General features: G+C 39.8%; 1 protein-coding gene across 3 annotated transcripts; it reads left to right on the forward strand.

The window, feature by feature from the left end:
- The first annotated feature begins 489 nt into the window (after window positions 1–489).
- Window positions 490–23,979, forward strand: LOC112137089 (bromodomain-containing protein 4). Of its 3 annotated transcripts, none has more exons than XM_024259211.2 (22): window positions 490–634; window positions 3,588–3,657; window positions 6,229–6,469; window positions 6,560–6,652; window positions 7,084–7,221; window positions 8,610–8,742; window positions 8,853–9,496; window positions 9,578–9,949; window positions 10,113–10,241; window positions 11,336–11,554; window positions 11,955–12,175; window positions 12,250–12,350; window positions 14,350–14,607; window positions 15,962–16,051; window positions 16,139–16,525; window positions 16,672–17,256; window positions 18,496–18,596; window positions 18,721–18,841; window positions 20,061–20,191; window positions 20,301–20,476; window positions 21,979–22,222; window positions 22,303–23,979. In XM_024259211.2, the coding sequence occupies exons 3-22, from the start codon at window positions 6,341–6,343 to the stop codon at window positions 22,369–22,371; spliced, it is 4,341 nt and encodes a 1,446-aa protein (XP_024114979.1). In that variant the 5' UTR covers window positions 490–634; window positions 3,588–3,657; window positions 6,229–6,340; the 3' UTR covers window positions 22,372–23,979. The 3 variants fall into 3 exon arrangements, with proteins under 3 accessions (XP_024114979.1, XP_024114977.1, XP_024114978.1); XM_024259209.2 differs by having other exon boundaries at window positions 491–634; window positions 16,669–17,256; XM_024259210.2 differs by lacking the exon at window positions 3,588–3,657 and having other exon boundaries at window positions 536–634; window positions 16,669–17,256.
- Window positions 23,980–24,189: the final 210 nt, after the last annotated feature.

The raw sequence follows: 24,189 nt of genomic DNA on the forward strand, positions 1-24,189 counted from the left end.
ATATACGTAAATTGTTTAAATATATATTTACCTTTTTCCCGTGTTCTAAATTTGATCAATGAACAGATTTTATGGAAAGCTTAGGAATTCTGGGACATAAAAAAAATCAAGTCTGCTATAAGACATTGATGCTGCTTCACTTTCACCTTCCACATTTCTGCCTTTCACTAAAATAATCAAATTACAGTTAACAGTGATCTTAGATTCCTATTTCCTGACATTTTTGTAAGCTTTGAGAGGGTAACGATTCCTAAAAATTAGTTCCAGTTTTCAATGTGCAAGAATCCAAGCTATGAACTAACAAATTCCTGTTTTTTAATGCAACCGTATATTTATTTTAGCTTTGCCGCAAACGTAAAAGCCTTTTTATAGCCCGCCATGTCCGTGGGTTGAAATGCGGTCACTTACATTAGAATATTAGATGTTTTTGAGCAGCGTTAACCTCGTTTCTGCTCCAAAATAATGTTTCAAGGTATTGCATGAGGAGAGGGGGAGGAGCCGAGGAGGTGACATTTCAGCTGGCGCGCGAGCTGGCCCTCCCCCTTACGTTTGACGTCATTGACGTAGAACGGGACTGTTTGTTCTGGATTTGGGGCGAGGAAGGTCTGCGATTGCTGACAAGCGCCTGAAGAAGGTAAAACTGGCGTTTAACGGATTCGCTAACACGACACGAATGGATGAGGCGAAAGCTTACACCCCCGTGGGTCCGCGGAAGGCCTTCCGGCGCCCGACAGGGCTGTATTTGACGCTCCGCCAGTGAGCGCTTCGACAGGCGAAGCATGAGCTGCCTTCGCAGGCCTTGCACCGGCTCGGGCACACCAGATTTAGGAATCTTGTTGTGTTTTTCAGGGGTGCGTTTGGGCGCCTTTGTGTTCGTTCTTGGCCGTATTGTTACTCTGACGCTCTTTGTGTTGTGTTTTTGTTGGTGACAGTTGGTTCTGCGACCTGTCAGGGTGCATGTTAGCCACAACTCGGTCTCATGCTAGCCAGCTAGCTGCTAGGCTGTTTGTTTGTAGCCCCGTAGGCCGTATTCGTGACATAAGTTACGTCCTCTCGGCAGCGTAAGTTGCACGGGATGGCGCCGAAACTCACGTGAACCGGGGCGTACGTCACTTCTAGAATACCAATCTCGTGGAAGCTGTATTCTGGAACACTGTTTACGTGCAGAGCTGTCACTTGAAGTCAGTGAACATGGCGATGCAATGAAGGTTAGCTAGAAAAACGTGAAGCGCCAACTCGAGTTTAGCTAAACGATTCTTCAGGGGTTTGACTTCTCGCTACATGTCGTCTGTTTTTGTGGGTCCTGTAGAGGTTTCGAAATGACAGTATGTAGCGGAACATTACATGTATATTTTGTGTTCGTTTTGGCTTTAGAATAATGGCTTTGGAGCCAGGTTGTGTGTAAATTCCTTTAGGATCTTACATAACATATGATGTGTAATTGCATAGTAATAAAGATATTGTGGCCATTTATATACATTTTCACATTGGGGTTTATCTTTGCACCTGCAAACACTTTATTTACCCCCGAGATAATATGGAAGTACAAACTCAGATGAAAAACAAAATAGGATTTATGTTGAAAAGTAAATAAAAATGTGTTTTTAACATGTTCTTGTAGCTTTTTTATCATAATGTAGGACTTATATTGAGAAAGTTAAGCTCTAAATTGCATTTCTTTATTCTAATCGCTGTTAATCAGAAGCAGATGAAAAAATGCATTTGGAAAAAGCTTGTAACCATGATGTACAAGTTACTACGGCAAGCCACAAGCTTCCTGCTCAGCTCCATTCTGATGCATCTGCTTGTAGACAGCTAGACTCATCCATGTACGTTCAAATTACTATCTGCCTCAAAACGTTTGGAGAGCTTCAATACTGCTCAGCATTTTTGTTGTTTACGGGTTATGTTAGGTTGGGGTCTGTAAGCAAGCAGGAGAGCTGAAAAAGATGTGTGATGGGAAGTGGGGGCGGGTTTTCCTCCGTACTAACAATTCTGCCCACACCTCCCAGGTAATTTCTATAGAACTCCTGCTGCTTTGCAGGCACCATGTCCACGAAAATGGCACGTTTTTTTGATTTAGGCTAAAAATGGCATAATCATAAATAAAAGACCACTGGAAACAATTTTACAATAGATCAAAAGATGATTGGAGAGGGTTTCTAAGAAAAACCACATTATAATTGAGTTTTTTTGCAATAAAGCAGGCGTCCATTTATGTAGCACCTTCAATGAAAACAGCTAAATATAAAGCTTACTTATTGAGTAAACAAGCTTGAATGCCTTACTAAATTAAGAGATTGTCTATTTGTATGTTATTAATAGATGTGGTGAATAGTTGTAATTCTAATTTTCTGTTTACTTTCGTAGAAACTGCAGGCAAAAATGAGCAATTTTGATATAAGCCTGCACAACACGTTTCCTCAATTGATGTGATCAGTGTTCGTTTGTGCATTGTCCCTAGATTTAAGGAACAAACCTTTAAACTCCTAATAAGTCAGAGAAGCTATATAACACAATTACAAGATATGAATTAAAGTTAGCAGAAGAAACTCATCTAAAATCTGCAAATGCACAAAGAAAATTTTATGAAGAACCAGTATTCTTTTATCCCTCTTCCTATTTACCTTATTGAAATATATATTATAGTTTTACAGTGGAAACATTTTGTAGAAAAATTATGGTGAAACTTGTTATAGTAAGATAAGTACGTCATTGATAAAAATCATGCCACTGATGTATTCAGTGAGTTCTATGATCTCCTTTTTGTCTTGTTTAGTTCCAAATATAAAAAAAAAATAATGAATGACAATGAATTCTTGTACTTCTTAATACTTTGATAATTCAAAAGGAAATTTGTTTTTCTAACTTACAATTTTTCATCAGTGTTTGTTCTTTTTGCGACATGACGTTTCCTTCAAAGGTTCAGGTCTGAGCTTTGCCCGGGCCGTTTCATAATAATTTCCCTCTTTTTTTTTGCTTATCCTGATGTGGATTTGGATGTTTCAACTTAGTGTTTGGAAATTACTCAAGTTCTTCAAAGCTTAAGCTTTTTCTTAAGAATATTTTGGAATACTCTACACATTAACGTGGTGCTTGTGTGTCTCCAAAACAAGCTCAGATCTTCACACCTTCACACTCAAAGTTAGGATAAAAAGAAACTGCTATTTGCCAAACAAAAGTTTATTTTCAAATATAACGGTCTAAATGGTTTTGCCTTCGTAAAGAAAAAATCTATGGATGTAGAAAACTTGAATATTTTGAAGACAATCTGAGGCCTTGCTTCTCGTTTGAGTAAAATCTTTTCTGCTGTACAGTTACATAATTTATTTAAGTTATAAAAAGCATATATTTTTTATTATTGTCCTGACACATACAGAAACTGAAACGTTCCCTTTTTTGTTTTTCTCTAACATTTTTTTTAGCCGATGACAAGTTTTTCAAATATATTTACTTGATTGTTTGTAGCCTATTCAATCTTTAAAATTGTGTCTTGATCTGTGTCTAGTAGGTGTGACACTTGGCTCTCTTTGTTTTGTGGTTTCTTGCCCCCACGGCGTGTCACTGATAACTATTTCGTGTGACAGGAAACTGCTGCCTTACCAACTGAGATGACCGCAGTGGCATATTAGACCATCGCTGCACAGCATCAAACATGTAAGAAATGAATGTCATAGTGCTTCTTTTTTTGTTTTGCAAAAATTATGTCACGATAATCTCTAATGTTTGCATTTGTAAAATGCCTCTCTTAAATGATATTTCACATGTTCAAGACCAGACATGTGTAGTAGCTACACACTATAACATTTTATGAAAACACTGTTTTTCAGGATTTTTGTTTTCAAGTTACCCAGAAATTAATATTAGCTATTATGTCTGTCAAGCCTCAACATCACACTGTTGAAAGCTCCCTAATATGAATCATGGTTGCAATCCCTCCAATTACTTGTGCTTCCCATGAGCAATACTAGGTTTTATGTCGTTATACTAGAAAAAACAGTCAAGTCAACCAGTTAAACCAGTTAAAAACATTTTTTTTTCTATTAAATGTACCTACATTGCTTAAAATAAGAGAAAAGCAAAAATAATGGTGTAATTATCTACCTATAAATCATATTTGTTTAAATGTTGTGAAAAACTGAACCATGAATGATAACTAATTTTTAGCATTAGACATGCAGGCACTTATGGTTCTTAAATAACCAGTAAAATCAAAAATAAAATATAAATAGAGCATGTAAGTGTCCTGCTATCAAATCAATGTATTTGTTCAATTTCAATTCAAATGAAAAAGTAATAAAAATGTAAATAATAAGAACACAGCTTCAGTTAAGATAATCTGTCTGGGGGTTTATTGATTCATTTTGCTATGCTGGAGTTATTTGGTGTAAAACACACAATTGTAATGCTTGTATTTTTGCTTTGAGGGTCATTTATCAGACTTTATTCCTAAGTTAAGAGTTTCAATTCTTTCTTTTTTAACATATATGATTTGGGTATTTAAGATGTTATGATTTATATTTTAAAAAAAACTTCAGATTGAAGTATTTGTCGTTCATTTTAGTTGCAGACAAAAATATTATCATGTTCGTAGAATTTTAGTTTTCTAAATAGATTCTGGGTTAGTTTTTACCCAAAATGGTAAAAAAAAAACCCTCCTAAGAAGTGTTGATTGATCACAATGGTTATCAGCACAGATATAATAGTGTCTTGTAACACAATTATACAGAGGATCAATAAGTACATTTCACCTCAATATTTTGTTATGTAACCCTGGTCGGCAATGACAAGAAGTCAAACGTTTGCTCCAGGTCTTTACCAGGTTTGCACACACATGAAGATCTTCTCAAGAGCTGTGACGTTTGGGGGCTGTTGCTGGGCAACGCTGGCTTTTGACTCCCTCCACAGATTCTCTATTGGATTGAGCTTCAGGTGCAAGCTTGACTGCTCCAGAACCTTGAAATGATGTTCCCCTGTATAGTTCTGGGCTGTTTTGTAATAGTTGTCTAGATCATTTATTCCTCATGAGATGGTGAGATATTGCATGAAGCCCCAGGTGGAGGGAAATTGTTCTTGTATTCCATCCACCCACCCTACCAATTTAACCTAGTTATCAGTTGACCTATGAAACCTAGTTTTGGACTGTGGCAGGAAGACCTAATACACGCATGCACGAGGAGAACATGCAAACTCCACAAAGAAAGGTCCCAGCGGGGAACCGATCCGTAATCTTCTAACTGTGAGGCAAAAGGCCTAACCTCTCCGGCAGGTCTCTCGCGCAGATCAGCCAGACGGACTGCGGTCCGAAGCTCACACAGTAACACGCTTGCACATTATAGCTCTGAATCCGGCTTTTCTACTCAAAGAAAAGAGTTCGCTCGCGGAGAGCAGCTGATCATTCTGTTGGTGCTCCTAAGACTGCCATACCCCGTGCATGACGTAAAATCCAGCGCAGTAATCACACACGATCGGAACGTGTGTTTTCATGCACCTTAATCGGATCATCCATCAGTATAACCCACCTTTCTTGATCAGAAAGAAATTTGCATCCGAAACAGTCTGATCGGGCCAGAGTATTCCGAATGATGTGTTTACATTTTTGTTCAGATCAGGCCTTTATTCAGATTACTTGGGGCCATGTAAACGTAGCTACTGGCTCATTGTTGTCTTGTTCAGGTGTCCTTCGACAGCTCTTTGGTCTTGTTCATGGTGGAGAGGTTACAGTTTGACGGTTTAACTTGTGCACGGGTGTCTTATACAGATAGCCAGTTCAAAAAGGTGACATTAATTCAGGTATGAGTGGAGGATGGAAGTGCTTCTCAAAGAACCCGTGAGGGACAGAATTCTTGTTTGTTTGTTGGAGCGAAATATATACAGATATACCCTTAAAAAATCTTTCATTCTGATTTCCTTGATCCTTTCCATCATTTCATCTCACAGTTGAAGTGTATCTATGATGAGCATTACACATCTCTGTTATCTTTTTAGGTTGAATAAATTGCGGCTTCGGTGACTGGCAGATACATGTTTCTCTCATTGTACTTTTATTTTGGTTTGGTAAATAATTGCAATTCTACAGATCACAAAACGCAAACACAGTTGCATCTCAGATCATTCTGATTCCTTTAATTTGTCCTCAGCTATCAGAAATTGCTGTTAGCTTAGCATTTTTCTATATTTTCTATATTTACAAGCTCCAACAGCTTCTCTCATCTCACATTTGTCCAGAGAGTCGCGTGGGGAGTGTAATGGCCTGAGGGGGCCCCCTTCACTCCCACCTGCCCTCGCCAGGTCCAGTCTGCCTAAACTGTCTGCTCAGCCACTGCAACTCAAAGCTGCGATGGGAGACGGACTGCAGGCAGGCAGCAGCCAGAACCCTCCTTCTGCCCCACCACCTATTCCCTTCAACCCCCCACCCCCCGAAACATGGAACCTTACCAGACCCAAGCGCCAGACCAACCAGCTGCAGGTACTAACCTCGTCAGCTTCAGTTTGTACCTGTATTTTTTGTTACGATCTTGTGTTAACCTGTATGCTGTGATCTGTCCTTATTTTCCAGTATCTGCATAAAGTGGTGTTGAAGACATTATGGAAACATCATTTTGCATGGCCCTTCCAAGCACCTGTAGATGCAGTTAAACTTGGTTTGCCTGTGAGTCACTCATTTGTTTACACGTGACTAATCAAAATGTGGATTTATAGGCTCCTAATTTAAATTTAATGCAAAACTATCCACAGCTGGTTGGAATGAAGCGTTGAGATGCTTTTAAATGAGCAGATCTTTGAAGACCCACTTCAGGTTTCTATGAATTTGACCCTCTTAGTCTTTTCTAAGCACTTCTTTTTTTAATTAACCTTTTACTTCGAATACTTTTTTCATAACAATAACAGGCCAATTTAAGAATATAAAACAACAATCAATATGACAAATGTAAAGGCACTCTTTGGAACATTAGTGGATGCCTAAATTATGCTGCTTTGATATTTAAATTCTTGAGGAGTAATGTCTTTGAGCTGAAGACAGATGACTCTAACGTGCAAATGTGATGTTTTTTTTCCTCCTCCTGGCTTTCCTTCATGAAGGACTACTATAAGATCATCAAGACTCCTATGGACATGGGGACGATAAAAAAGCGTCTCGAGAACAATTACTACTGGAATGCCCAGGAATGTATCCAGGACTTCAACACAATGTTCACAAACTGCTACATCTATAACAAGGTTTGCAACTTTTTCTTCAACCATAAAGAAAGATATTTTTGTACTTTAGCATTGGATTGGAATAGATTTTAGTTCAATAGATTCAACCGGCACATCCCGTCGGGGTACGCCACAGCAAATCATCTTTCACTGATTTGCACAAATGGTTTTATGCCGGATGCCCTTCCTGACATTGCAGCGTCTTGTATTTATTTTAAACAAAAACTGAAATAATTTTACCTTTTTTTAAATATGCAAAGGAGTGATATAATTCTCCCCCTTTTTTAGTTTTCATCGTAATTGTTTCGTTTTCTAAACTCATATTTCTTTATTACGTTTTCAATTACAAAAAAATAATTCTGCAAAGGACGGAAATTGCTGTACCTGATAATATACCTGAAATTTTTACATTATTTCTGCATTACTTTACAACTGAAACAAGTAATGTCAAGTTCATAAATGAAGCAGGTATTTCCATTTTCTTCAGCATTTACCTGATATGTTGAGTTTCATTTATTAGTCATAATTTATTTTTTTAAGAAATATTGTATTCTAGCAAATACAGATTTTATTGTGAAAAGACCCAACTGAGTCAAGAATATGTGTAAAATAAATTATTAACCTAAAAAATATAAGTGATGTCCATATGATCAGGTTTTTAATTTGGCTCTGATCAGATTTCGAGTCATTTGATTATCTGCAGAGACAGAGTCCTCATCCAATTTTATTGTTATGCATTTTTTTATTACAAATGTAATAAACAATTTAAGGTTGTCCCATTTTTAACCTTCTTTTATCATTTACCACTTAAACAATGTAATTCTGTGAAGTTGCTTCAACAATTAAGCAAAAATAGTGAAACTATACACTGGAAAAAATATTAACTAGTAAAAATAGGTGACAGGTAGTGATGTGAGAAAGTTTGATGACTATAGCGTTAGTATCTTCAGAACTATTGAACATTTTTGGTCAGAAAGGATTTACATCTCCATTAAAATTCCTAAAACTGACTTTCTTTTTAAATAGTCGTAGGATGAATGAGATGATGAGCATTCATGATTTGCTCATATCAATTTAAACATTTATTAATGTTTTTGACAGATTTTGGATTTCTTTTTTGATGCTTTTTCCCAGAACTTGCACTTTGTAGACGCTCCTTTAGCAACCGTCTATCTGTCAGCAGTACAGAGAGGGCAAATCTTATTAAAAAGAAACAAAAAAACTTTGAATTGTTGGGAGATTTTGTCAGAATCTGAGAATATCTTACTAATTTTACTGAACTGTTTTTTGCGCTTCCTGCTGGAAATGCTGCCGAATTCTCCAGCGTTTTTAGGCTTCTAGTAGTAGAAGAAAGGTGATGAATGGTTTCTTTCAAGCCCTCTAACACACCCATGTGGCTCTTTGTTTAGCCCGGGGATGATATTGTCCTGATGGCCGAGGCCTTGGAAAAGCTCTTTCTGCAGAAGATCACAGAGATGCCACAGGAAGAGACAGAGATTTCTGTGGTGACCAAAGGGCGGCGAGGCGTCAGACGGGAGCTGGGTACATTTTTCTCTGTACTTACTTCTTTGGGTCTTCATCAACAACGGGAATGATCAAATTTTCTTTCTTGATGCTCCTGTGCTTACACACTTTCTGCTGTGGATTTCCAGGTCTGTCAACAAAATCAGATTCAGGCCATGAGTCCTCATCCCCATCGACCACCCCTAACACAAGAGGCTTTTCATCCCCATCGACCACTCCACAAAACCGTGGTGCACCAGCCCCTTTGCAGTCGCAGCCCATGTCACAGTCTCTGTCGCAGTCTCTGTCACAGTCTCTGTCGCAGTCCCTGTCACAGTCCCTGTCGCAGTCCCTGTCGCAGTCCCTGTCCCAGCCTCTACCGCAACCCATGTTGCAGTCTTTGTCACAACCCCTGTTGCAGCCCATGTCCCAGCCCATGTTGCAGACTCTTTCCCATCCGCTGTCGCAGCCTCTTCCGCAGCAGCTGACCCAGCCTCTCTTCCAGCCCCTCACACAGTCCTTGTCGCAGCCTTTATCGCAGCCTATGTCGCAGCACATGTCACAGCCGATGCTGCAGCCAATGTTGCAGCCCATGCCACAGCCGCTGTCACAGCCCCAGCCTCCACGCGTCCCTCCCACACCCCCCAACCACGCTCCTCACCTGGTCCCCTCATTCCCCCTTTCGACCCCAGACGTCCTGGGTCAAGGATTGGCGACTGTCGCTCCTCCAGCTGTAACGCACCCAGGCCTTCTTCCTGCCCCCATGATGCCTAGCACCCCAGCTCTCATTAAGGTAAGAATTCCTCAACGCAGACTTAAGACAGCCAAATGAAATCTTTCCTTACTAATATGGATTTTTTTAATGTTTCAACAGCAAAGAAAGAGTCAGAAAAGAAAAGCCGACACCACCACACCCACGGCCAACGACCAGCTGAGCGAGTCCCCCCCTGTATCTGACGCGACTCGGCCCCGCCGAGACGCAGTCCGGCCACTAAAGCAACCCAAAAGAGACACCTTACAGCCAGACTCCCAGCATCACCTGGGAGGGGTCTTGGAGACGGGAGGGACGGTGACGCCGAAGCGTCAGGAGCAGCTGCGCTTTTGTGCACGCCTCCTTAAAGAAATGTTGTCTAAGAAGCACGTGGCGTACGCCTGGCCTTTCTACAAGCCCGTCGACGCTAAAGCTCTCGGCCTCCATGACTACCACGACATCATCAAGCACCCCATGGATCTCAGCACCATCAAGGTACTCCAGCAAGAATGACTGCTTTCTGATTGGATTTATTAATATAGGAAGCAGACAAAATCAGTGTTCAGTTTTTTTGTTATTCTACTTTTTTGGCATTATAGTTAAGGAATAAGTTCAACATTTCTGAACAGAGTGAATAATTATCTTTTTTGTATTTTAGAAAAAATTGGACAATAGGCAGTACAGAGATGCACAGGAATTTGCTGCAGATGTCCGGTTGATGTTTTCCAACTGTTACAAGTACAATCCTCCAGACCATGATGTGGTTTCCATGGCGCGCAAATTACAGGTAAACACCACAGTTTAATAATTACACAAAACTGAATTAAAATATTTTGATCATTCAAATGAATTGTCTAAGATTTTATTTTTCCTTCTTTAGTTTCTATATTGTTCGGTGCAAAAACGTCTTCTTTTTTAGCTTTTCAGAAATATTGATCTTAGAATGTATTTTTACAAGGGCTAAAACGTTAACACATTATTGCACGCATTTAATCAAGAAGAATTAATGTGTTAATATTTATTAACGCAATTTAATTTCACTTCACAAAGACACAGGCTTCTACGGTGTGCCTTAAAACACTGGTCTGGTTTTATCTCACTCGGTCACTTACAAAAGTAAAAAGTATTCAATTAGTTTTTAGTGCTTTATTCTTGCTATTTTTCCCTGTTTAGATCACTTTTTCACAAAAAGCGGACTATTTTATCTGTGGTCAGGAGTGTTGTCAAAGTAACATGACATCACTGATCGACTCCAGCGGCAAAGGAAAACGCAATAAATGCTGATCGCCACGACAGGTTGAATAAAGCAACAATTTATTGGTTTATTAATTTTTGTTCAAAAGCCGCATATTGTCAAATTTACCTAGTTAAAACATTGTGATTATTGTGATTAATTACAATGCAAAAGTGTGATTACGGTAATCTGATTAACTATTTTTATCCATTGAAAGCATTGATTAAAAATAAAAGTTCTAAATGTACATTTTTGTTTGTGATTTCATTTTGTGAATATTTGTAGATAAGAAGTGGTCAACAAATATTGTAAGAAAAAAAGAATCTCGATTATCACAATTAATTTTTTACAGGTTTGCAATTAATGTTTATTTTTTTAAGCCCTAATTTTTACATTGTTTCATCTTTTAGATTTTCTAACACGTTTTCAAAGCATTTCTAATAATAACTTCATAAACCATAAATATAATTTAAAAATTATATTTTAAGTTCAAAGACTTTTTGGATTTCTCCATGTTTTTTGTCATAATTTGCAAGGCTTTCATCCTCTATAAGGCAATCAGTGTTAAAAACATTCACTTCAGACTCTTACATTTAATATTTACCTTTTTTATAATTGTTTTCTCTGTATTTTCTTTGATGTTACAGGATGTGTTTGAAATGCGTTTTGCCAAAATGCCCGACGATCCCGAGGAAACCACCCCTGTTCCCGCTCCATCACTGCCCCTCCACTCTGCACCTTCCTCTCGACAGGCTCCGCCTCCTGTTGTTTCAGAAGATGACAGCTCCAGCTCCTCAAGTTCAGAGTCCTCAGGAGGAGACTCGGAACACGACAGACAGCAGCGACTGGCTGAGCTCCAGGAACAGGTCAGACGATGAGCAACCATGAAGGGCTCAGCGGTAGAGCCGGCCGTCGCTGCCTAAGTACTCCCTTTCATTTCAGCTTCACAAGTTCAGGATTTGACAGAATAAACTGAAGGATAAACTGGTCAAATGTCTAGTCCTTTTCATATTTGGATGATGTAGAAAGAGTTTTCACACAAGTGAAAGAACAGAAAACAAGAAATTTAAATTACATTTTGATTAATCCAATTGCATTCTCTAAATCAGTTGAATAAATTGATCTTTTTTAAGGCAGCCCTTGAAGCTGGTGGGAGGTTAGGCGAGGGATGTGTCCAGATCACCTTTACCGAATGTTTTTGGAGCTCGACTGGAGCCAGACTCAACATCCTTAAAGACGACATGTTTGTGTGTTTGTGACTTCCAGCTCAAGGCCGTGCACGAGCAGCTGGCCGCACTCTCTCAGCCGCAGGCCAGCAAGCCCAAGAAGAAAGAGAGGGACAAAAAGGAAAAAAAGAAAGAGAAGCATAAAAAGAAAACGGGAGTGGAGGAACCTGTAGAGACTCAACTCACCATGCTCCAGAATTTAAAGAAGAACAAGAGCAACAAGGAGGCTGTGGTGGTGAAGAAAGAAAGGAAAAAGCCCGGGTAGGTCTGCTGTGCATATCAGTGTCATTGTTATTGCTGGAGCTGGCAGTAGCCTAATCGTTTTTCTCTCACAGGAAGAAAGAAGGAATTAAAAATAATCGCCCAGCTGTCCCCCCTCCGTCAGGCCCAGTCCCTCTTGTTCCTTCAGCTTCCCTGGAAGCAGAGGACAACCTCGGTACGTCTGTCACAATCATGGTGTTACACCAGCACTTAAATTAAGATCACCGGTAATTGACATTTTTGAAAAGAAATCTCCAGATTGATTAGTTTATCTCTAAATGAGCTGCCAAAGCATCTGAATCACATGACTCATTTTAAAGAGCATTTCTGGACATTTACAGTTGTACTGAAAATATCAATTGGTTTTTAAGGTAGGGGCTTCAAACTTTAAAACAGATGTGATTGTACTTATGTTTTAGTTTTTCCTTCAAGACTTTTGATGCATTTTTTTCCATTATGTTTGCTCGTGCATTAGTGATCTGAGGCACATTTATTTCAGAAATTCAGGCAAAAAGCATGGAATGACTGTTTAAAATCACTGTAAAGATAAATGGCATCCACTGATTTCATGTTGTTGGTCATTGAAGTGATTTTAAAGTTTAACACAACAGACCAGTTGGAGGCTTCAGATTTGAAAACTATAAAGAAAAAATAAAAGAGTCGGGCTGAGCGTGGGAGGTGTGGTTTGGATCTGTGATTGACAGTGAGGTTAGCTTGAGGTAACATAACGTTTTCAATATGGGGAGTGGTACAGAGCAAAGTGATTCCAGTATCACCACAGATCTTTCTGTGGAGGTTGAGGATTTTTCTCCACCTTCTCGTGAAGCAGACACTCATGGTCCAGACCGTCTGAGTGGTAAAATGACGCAAGCATCATAAGCTAAAAAAGGCTAACGTATGAAGCAAACAATCCCGAGTAAAACATTCACTCCAAATCCATCACCAGGAAGGAGTTTGCTGGATTCAATGCCAATTGCTCTCAACCACTGAAAAGTTGTACAAGCCAGTAGATTTTTGACAACCGAAGGCAATACACCTACGAGCCATGCTAAAGCTGACACGATAAAAACCGACCGTTACAGGATCAAAGATGGGCGGGGCTTCTATACTGGCGCTGCAGAGCACCATGATGTGAAACTTCTGAAATGAAGTGGGACTACCCCGTTTCAACCTGTAGAGGGCACCACGCAGACGGTTTGAGACTAAAATTTCAGGAATTAAATCAGTTTATTGTCAAAAATGTGTCAAGGACCAACAGACAGCACTTTTAAAGCCCCATTTATTAAAAAAAAGTTTATTTAGTGTTTGGTTACTCTTTGAGGCAGATTTTGTCGGACGAGTAAAGCAGGAGATGTTGCGGTGAAAAGAGGATTATACACGTTGGTTGTGTTTGGTGCAGCAGGTGCAGCATTAACACACAAAGACTCGATGGTGGAGATGGCAGTCAGCTTTATTGTGTGGACAGGTGTTCAACAGGTAACTGGAACAAAGAATGATAGGCAAACGCTGCCTTCATGTGGATACAATCAGGAAGGACGCAGCAAACCTGTGATGTGGTCATATGTGTGCAGCTGGGATAAAATGGGCTATTTGGAATGGCAACAATCATTTGTGTGATTAATGAAAGTTGTTTTGAGCACAAACAAGCTAAAATGTTCCCACGTTTTTATAGGGAAAATAGTAAATAACTGTTGTTGATCAAAATCTGAAATTTTGCGATGTGGTTGAGTGTTTTCTTCTGGGAAAAAATGATTTTGGGGAGGGTTATATATGATTTGTGTATCTGTTATTGTTTTTAGGAATAGAAGTCCTGAAAAATCTGAGATATTGGCTGCACTTAAATATAAAACGTGGCATTTAAATTTTAAAGTATTTAAGTAAACCACACAAATACATTTTCACAAGTATTTAAGATTGTTGTAACAAGAGAAGAAAATAGTTCTATTAGCTTTTTTATTAACTTATTTATCATTAACATATTTAATAGGCTTCTTTCAAAATGATGGATAAAGTTCTTTAGTTTTTTTGTGTGTTCTTGCGACAAAAATAAATTGTTTCCCACAATGCTCTGGGATTCCATGTCAAATAATAATCTTCTACGATCTTTCGCTCCGCTGTGTTTGCATTTGACCTGACGTAAGGTAAACGTTCATTCATGGACGTTCTCTCCTCAGATGCGTTCGTTGGCATGCCTGCTGATAGATGCAAGCCCATGTCCTACGAGGAGAAGCGCCAGCTGAGCCTGGACATCAACAAATTGCCTGGTGATAAACTGGGTCGAGTCGTGCACATAATCCAAACCCGAGAGCCTTCGCTGAAGAACTCAAACCCTGACGAGATCGAGATTGACTTTGAAACGCTCAAACCCTCAACTCTGAGAGAGCTGGAGAAGTACGTGTCCAGCTGCCTCAAGAAGAAGAAGAAAGCTTCAGGTAAGGCTTTCTCTTACCTATATGTACATATATTTATAATAACACAGGGGGAAAAAAAGTTAATGTCAATTTTTCTAGTTGTATATATATATATGTTTATAATATACATAACAATCGATAGATAAAGGTTTATGTTAACAGTTTTCCCTCGTTTATTAGGGAGGGGTTACGTTCTCAAAATAACCTGCAATGAGTGAAATCTGTGCAGCAGGATTACAGATCTCAGTTCCGTCTTTACCTCTAAACAGAACAAAATAACGTTATGTTAAAAAATAAGAATCCAAAATGTCCACTGAGCATCTCCAGGAAAAATCCATGCTAAACAAAGTTAGGGGAGTTGTGTTCCACACAGAAAACCCCTTTAGGTTTAGTTTCTCACGTAATAGAAATAATATGCAATGCAAAATAACAAAAGGGAAAATAGTATATTCATTCTTAAATGGGTCCTCTAGAGATGGACTCAATCCACTGTCTTTATCTGCACCTGAAGGCTGTGAGTGAGTCATTTCTTTTCTGAACAGTTCAGGTTGTTCTTTTCACTTGACATTTAGATGCAGCAACTATCCAACAGGGGGCGGTGTATTTGTCGGTTTGCTTTGTGGAAGCTTTTAGGATTCTTGTTAAAATGCCAGAGCTAAACAGACTTGTTAAGAAGTGTTTCATAATTACAGTACAAGTCTCATTTTTTGTATATGATGTGTGGCTTTTTTTTTTAATATTAATAAATAGGAAAAACCGCTAGAGGTCATTTAGTCTTATGTCAGGTTTACGAAATTGATCCAAAGCGACGCAAATGTAGAATTCAACGGATTTATTGATCTGAAGTGAGATAAAGAGTTTAGTTGACTTGTTAGCGTTTTCTTTATGCTATGGTTATCTGAATAATTGTTGATATATTGCTCTAATATACTAGATTGCATCCATGTTTCATGAAGCTAAATAAGCATTATTGTTACCTTTTTCTTTATTATGATTTGCATTTCAGGATAAAATGTCCATTCTTAGTTCTGTATTTTGCTAAGATTTATTCCCAAAAGTGAGACTTGTACAGGATTTGTAAAACATTTATTTATGTATTTTTTGTCCATGACTTATACAACAGACTTATATGGCAGCAGGTTTTCTTGCTTTCACAGTCACAACACATATTACCGTTCTCTTTACAGAAAAGTCATCACTAACAAGAATTGAAAAAAATATATTTTTTTTTCTTGAAGTTGGACACATTTATGTTTGGAAATACAAGAATCCGATTACAACAAAAAATACATTTAAATCAGATCTATGGACCAGGTGACAAATTTGACATTTTGATGAAAGTTTTCAAACTTGTGATTTTGTTTGTCTTGTAAAGTGGAAAAGTCTCTGGAAATGACAAAGATGAAGACGGGATCCTCATCTTCTGGCAGCAGTGACTCGTCTGACAGTGAAGACTCGGATAATGGTAACTGCTCCTCTATGTTTCATGTTCGGATCTTTAACCTGATCCTATCTGAGATCCTTCTGGGTAATCATTGCGTCTCGTCTGCAGGGCTGGTTCCCAAGCCACAGAAAACCCAGCTGACCAACAAGGACACAAAGGGACCGCTCCAGCAACCCCTCGGCAGCGGGATGGGCCCGGCCGCTTCTGCTCCTCAGCCGCAGCCTCAGCTATTCCAGCCCAAACCGCCGTTTGCTCCGCCTCCTCCCGTCCCCGTTTCCGTGCCCTCTCTGGACTCCTCCCAGCTAATGACTCCGGGGTTTGATCCTCTTCCTCACTTCATGAATTCTCACCTGACTCAGCCCAACACGGAGGCCAGTTCAGCCATCCCCACTGCCAGCGCCCCCGCCGCCCCCGACCTCAGCGCAACCAGACCCATCCAGATGCCGCCTGAGACACACCCCTTCCTAAACCAACACCCAATCATAGCCTCCCCAGGTAAGTTGACAGTAGATGTATTTATTTTATTGGAGTTTAATGTTTTGTTCTGTTTAAATAAAGCATCATTCAAAAATCTGTTAGTCTGTTTTTCACTAAGTAATGTTTCTAAAGTTGATTTTTTTTTCTCTCCTTGTATGCAGCAGTTCATAATGCTCTTCCCCAGCAACCATCCAGACCTAGCAACCGCGCCGCTCCACTTCCACGCAAACCCCCACAGCCGCCTCCACCCTCTCTACCCCCCATCCCTCCATCATCCTCACCCCAGCTGCAGCCCACACTTCCCCTCAACCTTCCCCAGCCCGTCCCCCGGCCACGGCTCCCTTCGCCACCATCCCATGGCATCCTGGGTACTCTTTCGGCGCAGCCTCCCCAAGCTCTGCTCGAGGACGATGAGGAGCCAACGCCCACGAACCCTGAAACCCCCCCACTCAGTCAAGTCCACAACCTCCTGCAGTCGCTTCAGGCTAGGCCCGCCCCACCGCCGCTGCCCCAACACTCGCCCGTGCAGGTCGCCCCCCCGCTGGTGTCGGCCCTGAACACGGTCATGTCCTCCAGCGCCCCCGCCCTGCCGCAGAGACACAGCTCCGGGTTCATGCCGCAGTCGTTCCAGCATGCACACGCGCAGTCCCAGCAGCAGAAGGGGGCGCTGCTGCAGCAGAAGGTGCAGCAGCTGCAGCAGCATCAGCAGCAGCCATCGCCACAGAACAAACCAGAGCCTTTCTCCACAGGTGAGCCGCTCAGATGAACATTTCTACACACCAGAGGCTTCTATGGTGCTTTCATTAGTCGCTTTATATCATTTTAAATAATTCAGTTAGCTCACTCAGCTTTACAGGCCTATATTTTGATTTATTTTAATAGCATACCCAGTGTTTTTTTTAATTATGATTAAACACTTTTTTTTCCAAAATTCAAAAATCTGTAGTTTTTCCTATAACATAGTTCCTGCAGAAATTCTTCAGAAATTCACCTCTGAGTTTTGGCCAGGACTGTTGGTGCAGAATAACCCCCACCACCACTTCCTGTCACCCATAACTGAGCTGTTTACTCTCTCTCCTGCTAGCTTACAACCCTAAGCTAACATTAGCAGAGCAATAGAATTGGTGACGAATATAAGACCATATAATAGCTTTAAACTCTCGTAACATCCTCTGCTAATTAATGTTCTGAATAATATGTGAACAGGCTGAGTGTGTGGGAATCACCTGTTCCCATAAATTCTATATTTAGAACTTCTGAAAGCCCACTGTTTTTTATTGTTTATTTTGTTTTGTCTGTTCTCCTGTTCCTGTACTAATCCCTTATTCATTTGCAAAGAAACGTTCAACACAGGTCTACAACTTTTCTCCTGTTGCATGTCAACGGACTACTTTTGGCAATCAAGTGACCAAATGTAACCGAGAGAATCCTGTCGATTTTTCAGAGTAAAAGAGTGTTCAGACGTAGTCCTTTTGCCTCCTTAACTAAACTTTACAGCTCAAGTGCTCAAAAGTGTAGCTGCAAGAATCTGGTTATGTTTCAAAATAAAAGATTTTTCAAAATAAAAGATTGTTAAGACTTAAAAAAAAAAAAAAACTCCAAAAATGGGTATAATTAATTGTTTCCAACTGATCCACAGACTGGTACACAAATAAGCTCATTTTTTAAACAGCATTTTTGTCTGCTCCTGATTCATAACAAAAACAAAGTTTTGAGCTTAATTTTCCTTACAATGTTCTCCATCATGAGAAAAACGCTACAAGAACATGTTTAAAAAAATGCTCTTTTCATTGAGGTGGGTCTTTAAAATACTCTAACCAGTGCTGTGCTTTTCCAGAGAGAAGCTGATGAGTGTTTCCTTTGTTAAATCAAGAAAACAGCTTTGTTTCTGCTTTCTATCACATGTGGCTAAGGAAGATGCTTACTGTTCAGGTTAAACGGATCAATGCAACAAATGCATTTTAATAACTTGCTTCCTGTTTTCCTAGGCTGTCTGCATGATAGTCCGCCTCCTATGATGATGCATTCTCCTCAGATGCCTCAGTTCAACACAATGGGACAACAGTCACCTTCACAGACCAAAAAACATGTAAGCTGCTTGGTAGATTCCATCTTTAGTTTGTTTTAACTGAATAAAAGGTTTATTGTTGAAAAATGTTGCTTAAATAAAGTCTTTTTTTTGCTTCTGATCATTTTAATGCACTTTTCTTTAGGAGCCGAGGTCCAACCTGGTTGGGGTAAAGGAGGAGAAACCCTCCCTCTCTCCGGTTCTGCCTCCTTCTCCCTTCAGCCCAGCCGTTCGCCAGGATTCACACAAACCTGAGAGCAAACCCAGTGAGTGCAAACGTTTCCTCAGTTTGTTCTGGACCCACAAAAATACTTCAATTTAATGAGCGCATTGATTCTTCTGACTGTTGACAGACAATTCTCTCAATCCATGATCATCATAGTCACTATTGTACCATTACAGAGGAAAAACAATAAAAACACACTAGAAGGACATAACTTTTTCAAAAACTGCAGTAGATGGGAAATTCTTTCACTCGTCCTTTCCTCCGTGTTATGAGTGGAGCCCAGCTGGTGGAGCTGAAGCTGCTGCTTTTAGACACATTTCTTCAAACAAGCAAAAATACTGCAAGTTTTTTTAAGGAGCTTGGAGCCTCTGGAAGAGGCTCAGCTGGTGTTTGTGTCCACAAGTCCAATCAAAGCTGACAATCTGCCACCACATCCATTAATGTGTCATAATGAGTCTTTTTTTCTTTGAAAGAGGAAAACCTGTGGTATAAAATACACTTTATTTTAAATTTAGTCACTCTGCAAATACTATAATCCTTTTTTTCATACTGGTATATTTGTTATAAATGTTTTATCACTTAGGAAGAGACTTTCTCTGTGTGTCTGTGAAAGAAAGGCTGCAAGTGCATCAACAAAAAAAGTCACTTTTTTTATTCAGAAAACCTTTCAATGACACAAATCTGGGGGAACATAGATTGTGGTCAAATAGATCTGGATCTGAACCAGCAGCAGATAAGACAGAAATATTTGGAAATATTCAAATACGTTTTTATTTTTTTCGTTTTTAACTATTTATGCTTAGTTTTTTAAAAAAATTTCTCCCCTTTTTTATCCTGTGGAGTTCAGATCTCATTATGGAGACGTGTTGCAGCTGTTCTCTTGATTTGCTCTGGGATCCGGACAGTTTTCCTCACCCAGAATGAAGGGAATAACTGAGTGAATGCTGCAGGTTTCCCGACACAGCAGGGCGTTTCTTTGTGCGTCTTTTCCTCTGACAGCTGTGCTGCCGTCCACCTGTTTTCACAAGCATCAGCTGTAATCAGTCTGAATAATTGGGTTTCAATATGTTGTAAACTACACAGTATTTTCCTCTGCATATCTCGTTTATGGACACAGCTGCTAAATCTCCAGCTGGGATGTGGGAATTGTATCTTCAAAGAAATCTGGAGCGTGGAAATCCTCTGCAAAATCTCTGTTCATGTCCAAGAGCGGCCGGAATGACATCTTTCTAATAAGTTTTTATTCGCCTCTGCTTCAGGGTCTGATACAAAGTTATTGGAGGATTCTCGCCCCGTTCCCCGCCTCCCAGTCTCTCCAGCTATGCCTTGTTCCCAGGACAGCAAAATCAAGCAAGAACCCAAAACTCCAATCGCACCCAAAAAGACACAGGTGTCTATGAACCCAAAGCAACACACAAATCTTCTGGTTCTCATCTCATTTACCGTCTTCGTCTTACACCATTGCACTACTGTGTGTGTCTCCATTACATGATGTGAAGTTCAAGAACATGGGCTCCTGGGCCAGCCTGGCACAGAGTCAGTCCACGCCGGCGTCTCAAGTGCGGTCCTCCAGTGGCAGTTTTGAGCATTTCAAACGGGCTGCCAGAGAAAAGGAGCGGGAACGACAGCTGAAAGCACAGGCGGAGCAAGCCAGGCGAGAGCAGGAAAAACTACGGTGAGTGGGAGGTTCAAAATGAAAATCTCTTATTTGAACTCTTCAGCACCAGAGCCTCCGCTCCAGTGTTGACATTCTTTTGACCAGCGTAACTATGCAGCTGACATAATTCCAGTGGATTCTGAGGCAGAGAAACATGGCATTGCGCCATTATGCAACACTTTTCGTTAGTAAATGCTGATTCACATTGATTGTGTAAGTGGTCAGAGTTACAGTACATAGTGTGTAGAGTTACAGAGTGTGTGCTAATCAGGTGTTGCCGGGTATTTCTCTATTGTAAAAGAAAGAACAAAACCACAAAATTTAGATCAGACATCCTCATTTTTCTTAACTTCTGAGAAAGATCTAGTCAGCTTCAATAATTTGATGTCATTTTCAGTGCTGAATATTCATTTATCAGAGCATGTAGGAGGAAAAACTGAGACTCAATTCTGAAATGACAAACGACAGATTTGTTTTTTTTACTGCAAAATAGATCTTTGTCCTCTGCTCTCTTACTAATTTTTTTTTTTACTTTTCACAAGATTGTCAATATTAAAGTTTAATGTCCCAGCTCACAGATTGTTGTTATGAACGTGGAAAAGTCACATTAAAACTTGAACATCAGTGATCCTTCAGTTTCAGACTGTTTTAGTCAAGAATCATTCATCTTTGAGGTGCATTCAACATGGGAGAAAAGCCTTCCCTTTGTCTTGTTGAAAACATTCATTGTAGTCACAGTTATTGACTGTACGTAAGGACTGGACTCAGTGACCCCTCCTGGTGTTATTACAAAAGTACCCGCTGGAGCTGAAGCTAGAATCCCATAGACTTCTATAGAGAAATAACCAGCTATTACTCAATCAGAAAAACATTTGTGCTCTAACATCTTTTATAAACCTGATACTAGGAATGTCCTGATCTGGTTTATTGAGCCCAATCAGATTCAGAGTTTGAGCATCAGTATCAATCCAATATTTTGTAACATTTATTTCATTAAAATTATTTTATAATTTAAGACTTGAACAGAAAACTTCTGTGAAGTAATGTTAACAGTAAAAAAATAGTGTAACTATTACCTAAAAACAAAAACAAAAAAGAACTATCCACTAAATGTAGGTGATAATTAGTCATGTGAGAAAGTTTAGTCATTTTAGCTCTAATATCTTTAGAACTAGTGAACATTTTTAACCATATGTGATTCATATCTTTATTTAAAATTCTCAAAAATGAATGATGACTTGTAGTGGAGTATTTATCCGGAGTAATAAGCTTGAAAGCGCTGATCATAATAAAAAGAAATTAAATATTCAATACTGATTGGGAGACATCATTCAATACAGATCGAGTTATCAACCATGTGATCGGGCCTGATTTTTCGATCATGTGATTGGATCAGGACCTTTACTTTGATAATCTTAATTTTTTTTCATTATATTTGTGTCTTTATTGCAAATGAATCAAGTTATAAGCTGACCAATCAGAGAGCAGCTCCTTCACAGCTGTTTTTGTCTTTCTCGTAGTCGTGACGACGACGACACGGTGGAGCACGTGCGTCGAGCACAAGGAGAAACCCGCCGTAGTCAGGAGCAACAGTCACCGCTTGCACCTGCGCCTCAAGCTACAACTCCGCCCACACATTCACCACAAGCCCCGCCTGCACCACAACAAGCCCCGCCCCCACCGACCTCAGCTGCGCAGAATGCTCTGGACCAGCAGAGGGAGATGGCTCGCCGGCGTGAACAGGAGAGGCGTAGACGGGAGGCGGTACGGACAGAACTACAAACAAACTTCTACATAATGAAGCCGTAAAACTAACCTTCTGTTTTCTGTGTTTCTCTTTGCAGATGGCTGACACCATCGACATAAACTTTCAGAGCGACCTGATGGCAATTTTTGAAGAAAATCTCTTCTGAAAAAAAAGAGATGCCGCCACCCTGTTGTGACACATCAGCAACTGACCATAAGAATAGAAGAGTGCACCGGCGCACACGGTTGCTGCTCAGCAAAACGCACCCACATCACACAGACTTCATAGAGACTCTCCCTTTCTTTCAGTAGTCGAGACAGCTGGCTTGTGTCCTGTGAATAGAAGGGGGTTGAAAGCGGTTCGGCAGAACGAGCGGCTCCACCAAGGAAGCCACCGGTGATGACGCTTAAACAAAAGCTTCGGTTAATTTAAAAAAAATAATAAAAAGAAAAAAAAAAAAAAAGTTCAACGAAAACTTTTCCCTGGCGTGTGATACTAAGAGGCTTTTTTTTTCTTTTTCTAAATGAAACAGGTGGACATATGAATAATCTGCTCTTACGTGTTCCTCTCACTAAACCTCGTCTATCAGTTAGTGTTTGGTTTCCCTGGGATGCTCGGGCGGAGGGGTCAGGCCTCAGCCATCTTCTGAGAGGTTATTGTTTTTCTCAGGACACAGCGGGGAGAGAAACACCCGGACGCTCTAAGACGTCCTTCCTTTTCACTTCCTTGAACTTCTCCCTGCAGCTTGAACCGTGGGGGGGGCCTCGTTACGTTCAAGTCGAGGAGTCGCTTTCCAACCGTTTCAGAGTCTGTCCTTTGCCTTAGTGCTCTGGCCTGTAAACTAATGACCCCGCCCTTCAAATTATACATACTATATATAAATAGATACATGAATATATAAATATATATTATATACAATAAGGCTGCGAAAAAGATATTAAGAAATTCTGATTGTGGGGAGCAAAGCTCGTCTTTGTGTTCATCTTTGGTTTGATTTTGTAGAATTTACTGTAAAGAAGAGGAAAAACTTTTTTAATGATTCTATTGAGAGGATTGTTTTGTCTGTGTTGTGCTTTCACACTTCCCCCTTTTTTTTTCCCTGTCCATGCCAAAAACCAATCGATTCAGTGCTGAACGTTCCCTCACATCTGTTTTTTTAACATGTAAAGTGTTTTCTTCTCACTTTATACAAGAGCCTGTTTTTATTGCTATTTAATTCTCCTTTATTCTCCTTTTAAATCAGAAATTATGCAACAGTTTGTGAAAGTGATGAAGCGGTTTCAAGGCAGTTATGACTACTAGGTCCCAATTTTTTTGTTTTGTTTTAGTGCATCCAATAATTCACTTCTTACATGTTTATTTTTGTTTGTTTTCCGCCCGTCCTGTCCTCTGCCGTCATCTCCACTGCAGTCTGTATGAAATGCTTCCTTTAGTTCTCCATCCTCCATGTTAACAGTTTGGGTCGCTTGTACACCATTGTGTTCTTATGGAAGTGAAAGCTCCGCCCCCTCCAGTTTCTGTTGGTTGGCCCAAAAAAACCAAGCGTGTTTTCAATTCTATAATCACTTTTTTTTTTTTATCTCTTCTTTTTACAAGTTCGTTTTGAACATTTCTTCTCTTTACCTTTTACTGTTTTCTTTTGATTTTATTATACTCAGAACAATGTGTTTGTATGTTGATGAGTGAGGCATTGAGGTCAGCAAGTTCATCTTCAGATAATTGAGCATCCTTTTTTAAGAAAAGTATTAAAATGATTAAAAAAAGATGGTTCTGATGTCTGTGGGGTTTTTTTCTCTCATCTCCTCATTTTTGGTTATGTTTTTTTTCTTTCTGAACTATTTAACAGAGACAAAAATGTCACTCTCCAGAGAGTAAATGTAACTTTGACTAAGACTTCACTTTGAGCCTTTAATAAAAAAAAAAAGTAAAGTAACAGGAGCCAGGTCAGTTCACCAAGTAGCCACTAGGTGGCTTGTTATCAGTC

Source organism: Oryzias melastigma, linkage group LG1 (assembly GCF_002922805.2).
Source record: "Oryzias melastigma strain HK-1 linkage group LG1, ASM292280v2, whole genome shotgun sequence".
In the NCBI taxonomy this organism is placed as follows: Eukaryota; Metazoa; Chordata; class Actinopteri; order Beloniformes; family Adrianichthyidae; genus Oryzias; species Oryzias melastigma.